The sequence below is a fragment of the Gobius niger genome (assembly GCF_951799975.1).
Source record: "Gobius niger genome assembly, chromosome: 14".
NCBI classification, from domain to species: domain Eukaryota; kingdom Metazoa; phylum Chordata; class Actinopteri; order Gobiiformes; family Gobiidae; genus Gobius; species Gobius niger.
In genome coordinates, this window is record NC_136865.1 from 4,405,422 (window position 1) to 4,413,405 (window position 7,984).

Consider the following 7,984-nt stretch of genomic DNA (forward strand, 5'->3'; position numbering starts at 1 on the left):
GGGAGGGGAGGGAGAGAGAGAGAGGGGGGGAGAGAGAGGGAGGGAGAGGGAGGGGAGGGAGCGGGAGAGAGAGGGGGAGAGAGGGAGAGAGAGGGGGAGAGAGAGAGAGAGGGGAGAGGGAGAGGGGGAGGGGGGAGAGAGGGGGGTTACAGGAGAAATGGCGACATCTGCTGGAGGAAGTGACGCGCGACAACAACCACTTGTATCCTCAGTAGGGGAGCATTGTCACACTTTTCTAGAGTTCACTTCTCATGATCCCACAAGAGTCAGACCTACAGAAGGCAGGTAGATAATGTTTTACCTTGCTTAAAGTTTTAAGGTGGAAAAAGCTTGATTTCACAACATGATTTATATGTTTGTCAAATTTAAATTCATTGTCTACAAACACAGAGATTCCTTGCAAAAGGGTGACAGGAGGCCAGAGGGCCGATGGCACTGTCACAATTGTTGAGAACATTTGAATTACAATTTCCAAATATTCTTTTCTGTCAGTGTAGTATTTACTCTCAAGGACAATTAAAAAAACTTATTATGCTACGACACCTGCAGTGGCGCTTATGGCCTCTAGGGGCATGAGTTACTTAGTACTGCTTTCAGTAATTCATGGAGTGATATGTGAAAGGTAAACTTTTAACGACATGAAGTTGACCACCTCTGCTTTTAAGACAGGAATACATGTACTAGGGCTGTAACAATACATTTTTGTCACTATCCGATATGTATCACGATACTCGATACGCTTTGCGATACAGTAAGTAATTATAATCAGTAATATGTTTAGCTTAAAATGTGTAAAAAAGGAAACAGTCGTGTGTCCAAAGTTTATAAACCAAAAGCCATTTGACATTAAGATTGAAAAGTGCATTAACACAAAACAAAGCAGAAACAAAGTGCTGTCACTGGAAAACAAAAGAGTGCAGGATAAACAAACACAAGTATTGAAAGTATTGCGATACTTGATAAAGTGTCAATACTTGGTAATGCAGCAAAAAGTATTGCAAAACGATAAATTTCCCAGCCCTAATATCTAAGCGCCCCATGCAGTTATACAAAAATGTGAACAAAGATACAACAGGGCAAAGACATATCAGTACAGTTTAAGCATTGAACTTTTCTACGCTTCACGAGTTACATTTTCTTTTGCTCTGAACTTGAACTTGAACACAGTCTGTAAACACTTAGTAGTGTTTAGTGTGTTAGTAGCTCACAGGGTTGTTTTGTTGTTTAATCCCTAACCTGGAGAATGAACAGACAGTAAAACAGTGGTTACAGTAACATCATATTCAGCAATAAGACTTTTTTGAGTAATAGAAAATGGAAACATTAAATATTCTGTATTCAAAGCATTACATCACATGCAACAAGAAAACTTATATAAAACATCCCATTGTATTTGCAAAAGTTAACAGGGTTTAACAACGTGGAGAAATATCCCAAAAGTACATTACATCCCAAAAGAAGTACTAAACTACCAGAAAAATCACATGCTTTCCTGAACACGTTTGTAGAGCTCTACACTACAGCATTATGTAACTTTATGTACTCATTGTAAACACAGACAGTTTGTTTTTCCTTATAATTTTTACCTAAATATTCCCATCTTTTTGTTTCCAAAGATATATTTCATTATTAGATTAGAGGTAACCCGGGGTATCCCATATTTGACAAAAGAATATCTAAAAGTGTCAACAGGGCTTGACATAAAGGCTGTTTGCTTAGAAGCCACTGAATGGTGTTTGTTGTTCGAGGTTTTATTGTTGTTGTTACACATGTCTCAGTCAGATCTGATGATTTGCTATCCTGATATTGTATCAAAGTCAAATAGCATGCAATAAAAAACATGTGAAGTACTCTTGTCCTGTGCTTCTGTCACTTCAGTCAGTAACCCTGCGTAGCCTTTTGGTGTAAAGGATCAAAATCTTTCTGCTTTAACCAGTGACGTTGTAGTGGATCCAACAATGAAGTCTTGAAAAGCAAGAACCATCGTCCTCACTTGGTCATATAGAATAAAATATTTAAAAACACGGTCAAAGATCGCATTATTTTGCCTGCAACATTGTAGCTACTGTACAAACATTGGATGTCTGAGCTACATTTTGGATATTCATTTTTCCTCAGTTAAGCTGAATATGTAGCAGTTAGCTTAGCTACAAGTGAAAAATTCCAGTCGGGGGTTGGTTGTCACACTTTGATCGGTGTTTGTCGTCACCACAGACTGTAAATTAAGCATGGACTAAGTATCGCATCCTTCTTCCTGAAGCTGTGAGGAAGTGGGGACAGGCTCTGGAAGTTCCTTTCACACTTTTCGGCCTCTTCAAGTCTTAACTCAAGCCCATCATTCTGACCTTCACCTTTTTGGTTTTCCCTATTTTCATTTTTGCCCTATTCTAAAATAAGAGCTGGCTTCAAAAACCCAGCCAAACTGACAGCATAGCGAGCCTCAGCTAGCTTTAGCTGAAGCCAGGGGAGGCCACGCCCCCTCAGTCCATTCTTCATTTACAGTCTGTGGTTGTCACATGTAACAAGAGGCTGGACTGCATCAGTTTATTTAAGTCTCAAACAATGAACTTCTTCTGTCTAATGCTGTTCAAAATGTATTATGTTATTATTTATATCATATATATTTATATTTTTTACATTAACATAGCATTGAGACAACCGGGGGTGATGGTTACCACAAGGGAACATTTGTTTTACTTAGTAATCAATAACCTTTGAACAGAATGAGATAGAGGAGAGTAAGTTAATTATTTTGTTAACTGAGACTTTAAGCTTTGTCCTGATATGAAATGAAAGCTTACAGAAATGTAGCTTTTGAGGAATTCGGATAAATGTAACAAACAACAAACAACAAACAACGAGCATTTGCCTCCTACTGTAGCCACATCAGAATTAGCTTTGAGGTTTTTTGCTTACAATGTGTGCACCATGTTTAAAGTTCTTCTTGGATCAGATAACATCTACTGGTCAGCGGCTGTAAAATAGTACAACATGATGACTTTCCAATAGAAATGTAGAGTTGATGTCAAGCCCTGGTCAACACGACAGTAGTATGTGAAAAAAAGGTGAACATTCTAGGCGTGGTTTCCTCCAGGGCGTCAAGACGTGCTGTCTTTGAGGTAAGCGATCAGGTCGTTCCGCTCCCGCTTCTTCCTGATGCCGCTGAAGATCATCTTGGTCCCGGGGATGTACTTCTTGGGGTTGGTCAGGTAAATCTGAAGGGTCTCCTCACTCCAGGTGATCCCTGCAACAGCCAGCACAGGGACAGTTAGACTCTGCACTCCACGCTTTGAAGAAGTGAGAATTATTTGTACAGCCGAAGCCCAACAAAAGGAAAAAAAGAAATGGGTGTGCAACATGTGCTCTTAGGTTTAAGAGAGAAGCAATAAGTCTTCGAGATTTGGTCGTCATCAAAGGCAGTAGGAGAAAGGAGTGAGCTGGGCGTCCGAATCACCAACAGAATCGGCACTACATGGTCTACTATGTCGTGTGGGACTATATAGTAAATGAGGGGTAGGGGGTAGGGGCTAGGGTGGATATTCAGAGAGGAGCGAGCAGATAGTTCAGCCAAACATGCTAAACCTCTGAAGTGTAAGTAAACACTTGACACCTGATTATTGGGTTTTCTGCCCATAGAAATGAAAAGGAGAAGCGGCGTTCGATCCTAGCGTATGCAGCCAGTTAGCAAGTCGGCTAATCCGGGCAACTTTTCAAATTACGAACGATCCAGATGTTTTCAGCTCTTGTCAACCAATCGACCAGTGTTAATTTTGACAACATGTCTTATTTTAGTTTTAGTCTTAGTCTTTTGACTAAAATGTATTTTAATTTTAGTCGAGATTTAGTAAAAAAAAACGTTTCAATTTTAGTCTAGTTTTAGTCGACTAAAATTGCATGTTTAATTTAGTCGACTTAGCATTCATAATATTCATTATAATCATATTTAATCTTGTTCCTCTGCTTCATGGAGCTGCTCCACATGAACAAAGCTCAGAGCTGATCCTTTGGCAGAGAATCTAAATCAGGGGTGTCAAACATACGGCCCGCGGGCCTGATCCGGCCCGCGAGATGATTTAATCCGGCCCCTGCCCTGTAGAGCATAAATTCCAGAGTATGTCAAAACAAAAAGTAAGTCTCTAGCCCATTCCTGTGCGGAGTTATGAATTTTTAAAGAATAACCAGAATGTTCATTCTAGCCACTAGGGGGCATTCAATTAAAAAAAGGGAAAGAGTTCCACACGTGTCCAGCAGAGGGCACTGACATAATAAGAGCTCAGGATATGAACAACACATTATATAGCCACGTGATAAATGGACAGTCTGCCCCGGGGCGGCTGTGGCTTCAATAAAAGTTTACCACCACCAAGTGAATGAATAATGACTACTGCACTTTCAGGAACTTGTGACACAGGCTTGTAAAGTGCAATGCAAGTGTAAGCCGTTGTCATTGATGAAGCTACAGTCAAGTTGGGGCTTTGACCAAATCACAGCTCATTATTATTCATTTATTGGAAACATTTTCTCTATTATATGTGGCCCGCGACCTGCCATGGGAGCTGAATTTCGGCCCGCGACCCAAAATGAGTTTGACACCCCTGATCTAAATGATCTGAGGCTCTTTCAGACGGTCAATAGAAGTTTGGATGATTTTAGTCTCTCCTTTTCATTTTTATTTAGTCTTATTTTAGTCGACTAAAATATCTGGACATTTTAGTCATAGTTTTAGTCTCATGAGAAACTTTTAATTTAGTTTTAGTCCAATTTTAGTCGTCAATAATATCACTTTGACTAAAATTAAGACTAAATATTTTAGTCGACGAAATTAACACTGCAATCGACCACATTAAGTTGAGGCCAAAACCTCGTTAGAAAATAATTAATGAATGTACAGGCCTTTTGAGATTTTACTTTAGATACAGATTAGCGTCTAAAATGTCCTCTGAGCTAAATGCTAACTCAAATTCAGTTTTGTGGGGTCGGATACATATTCAGCGTCGCAGCGGTTTGTGCTCGTGCTTCACAGCTAGAACGTCCCGGGTTTGATCCCTGGACGGAGGGTGTAGGGTTTGCATGTTGGTTTCCTCTGGGTACCACTAAAAACATGTACAATAGGTCAGGAATGTAGTGTGAGTGGTGGTGGTTCTCAGATACTTTGTCACACAAGGCTTGTAAAGCGCAATACAAGTGTAAGCCATTATTGTTATGATAGCCTCGCCATTGTCTACTATTGCACCAAGCTGGCTTCCCAATCATTTGTACGGGGGTAGAGTGTTCCGGGATTCGGCGGCTAATAAAATGTGTAGGAACAGGCTCAGGTAGCTGAAGGCATGTCTAGGATTCCTCAGCGTTCTCCAGTTTTGTAAGTTCTGTGTCCGTGTAATCAAAACGCTTCAGTCACTGAGCTTTAAACGACAGCGTTGCGGAGCGTCTCGTACCCTTCTCGATGTTGGCCTGGGTGTAGTTGAACCCATCGGCCTGGCCCGTCTTCCTCCCAAACAGCCCCCACAGGTTGGGCCCCACCTTGTGCCGCCCGCCCTCCTCCACCGAGTGGCACTGTGCACACTTCTTCACGAACACCGCTTTCCCCTTCTTTATGTCCCCCATGGCCCCCCCTGAGGAGAGAGAACACAGAGGGGTCACGAGCGTTAAACGTCCTACATTACATTAGACTTTGAACTGTTCAAAAGGACTTTTCTTTCAAAATAACATTGGGTTTAGAGGGTGAAGGAAATAAACATGTAAAAAGAAAAAAACAAATTAAAGAAAAAAAGAACCTATACAAATTGTTTATCGACAGTCACGTGATAATCGCCGCCGTAGAAGCGGTGTTCCATCCGAACGTATCCAGACAGTTAGCAAGTTGGCTCGTTGCAGAGTTCGCTAGCCTGCTCAATGTATTTTCAAATATTGCAAATTATGAAGGATCCAGATGTTTTCAGCTCGACCACACAAAGGTGAGGTCAAAACCTAGTTAGAAATCATCAATCATTGTAGCCAACAGACCTTTGCAGATTTTACTTTAGATACAAAATCTCGTATAAAAGTGTCCTTTGCGCTAAATGCTAACTCCAATACAGTCAAATCTTTGCCTGTTGTGGGGTCACATACACACCCAATGGCCATTAAACATCATCTTATAATATGTATATAATGTATATAATACTTCTTCATTATTAGCCCTGGCTTCCTCTTTCAGATGTATGGGGTAAAACATTCCGTTTGAATGGGTCCGGGATTCAACAGCTGCCCCTGGCCGCTAACGTAAACAATTAGGCTAACTAGGCTCTGACTCCATAATTTTCACACTCACAACTGTCAAACTGGTCAACAGGAAATGTGACAACCACGGGGCGTTTACTGCAAAATAAATAAATAAACTAAAGCAACAAATACTTCACAATGAAACAATAATGCTAATATGCTAACGCTGATTAGCTGCAGGTCGTTTGGCTGCTCCATCAGTGCACTGGCTTTCTTCAAGCAACTGATAAATGTTTGCCAAACCTCGGAAACCTTCTATACAAGATAGCTGTGCTAAAGTTTTAGTCATGAGATTCAGAAATGTTAAGTTTAAAAGTCGCATAAAAGCCTATACACTACCGGTTAAAAGTTTGAGGTCACTTAAAATGAAAAAGATTTTTAAAGAAAACCAGAGAAACAGGGTCACTTAAATTTAAAATTGCTGTTTTCTGGTCCAAACTCATCTCACACTTTCCTAATGCATTTACAACATCAAAATTCGTCACAGGGACTGAGTTTAAACCAGGTTTCACAACTTTCAGGAGGAAAACTGTCACTTCAGTGTAAAAAATGCCTACTAGCCTGACATTTTATGACTGTTTAAAAGGCTTTAAATCCAGTGTTTTTTGGATAAATGTCTGCTTTTACCATATACTAAAGGACAACACAAAATGTATTCTTATAACAGAAAATAAAAAAATCATGGATCGCTCCTTTAAACCTATCAGAAATACACTCTAGACATTGTTAATACTGTGAATGCCAATTTTAGCAAGAAACATGTGATTTTTAATGGAATACATACATAGGTGTGCAGAATGTTCTAATGGTACATTGTGGTAACTAATCATTTCAGAGGGTCATTTTAGTTTTAGGATAAAGCTTAAGGATTACAAACTTTTTCCCCAACTGTTTTGAAGTGTTTGTTAGTTATTGACTCACAATGGGAATAGTAACTTGCTATCTTATATTAAGTAGCAGTATCTAGTATAAGATAGTAGTTTAACTTACTATCTTATACTAGATAGTAAGAGCATTTGAAATGATATCACCCTGGTACAAGTACAAAGTGCTGTTCTAAAGCGCTAAGAAATACAAGTCAAAATTTCACTGAGGTACTTGGGTAATTAAATACCTATAGCTAACAAATAAGTACTGTAGTTTACAGCCAGTGCGTATGAAAATGAGCACGCGTGAACTGGCATGACTGGTATGAGCCACTGTTATAGAGTTTGTGTTCTCAAAAGTGCTAAGGGGTACAATTGTCAAATCTCTCAACATTGTTTTGAGAGATTGTTCTTCAAAGGGTGATAATCAGTCCCTTGGTCATTTTGGGTAGTTTTTAGTAGATAAAAGGCGTGGATGTCAGCACTAAAGTGTTAGATAATGAAGTCTTAGATAATGAATGATGAGGCTTGAATGTCTAATCCTTTAGAAATTGGGAGGGAAAACAACATGCAGTGGATTAAATTAGGCGCTCTGTGTAACATATTGAGGCCATTACAATAAACTTTTCTGTGGAAAAAGAAAAACAAGCAGAAAGAGCCAGCCAGGGGAGTTGTCTTCCACAGGCTTGTTTTGACACATTCCCACAGGCAGCCCTGACTTACCTGAGAGCCTCCAGGTACAAACTTCCGCACGGCGACCAAATAAGAACACGGTCCCCTTTGCCTGCACGCAGAACACTTTAGATTTTAGAGGATAGTTTGGAAAGGAAAGCAGGAAAACCGTGTTGAAAAGTTCG

The 7,984-nt window shown here is 40.0% G+C and overlaps 1 protein-coding gene across 1 annotated transcript; it reads right to left on the minus strand.

The window, feature by feature from the left end:
- Window positions 1-819: 819 nt before the first annotated feature.
- Window positions 820-7,984, minus strand: LOC306974185 (cytochrome c-a-like). Its single transcript, XM_079571357.1, has 3 exons — window positions 7,851-7,984; window positions 5,436-5,612; window positions 820-3,244 (listed from the first exon to the last, which is right to left on the minus strand). The coding sequence occupies exons 2-3, from the start codon at window positions 5,602-5,604 to the stop codon at window positions 3,099-3,101; spliced, it is 315 nt and encodes a 104-aa protein (XP_079427483.1). The 5' UTR covers window positions 5,605-5,612; window positions 7,851-7,984; the 3' UTR covers window positions 820-3,098.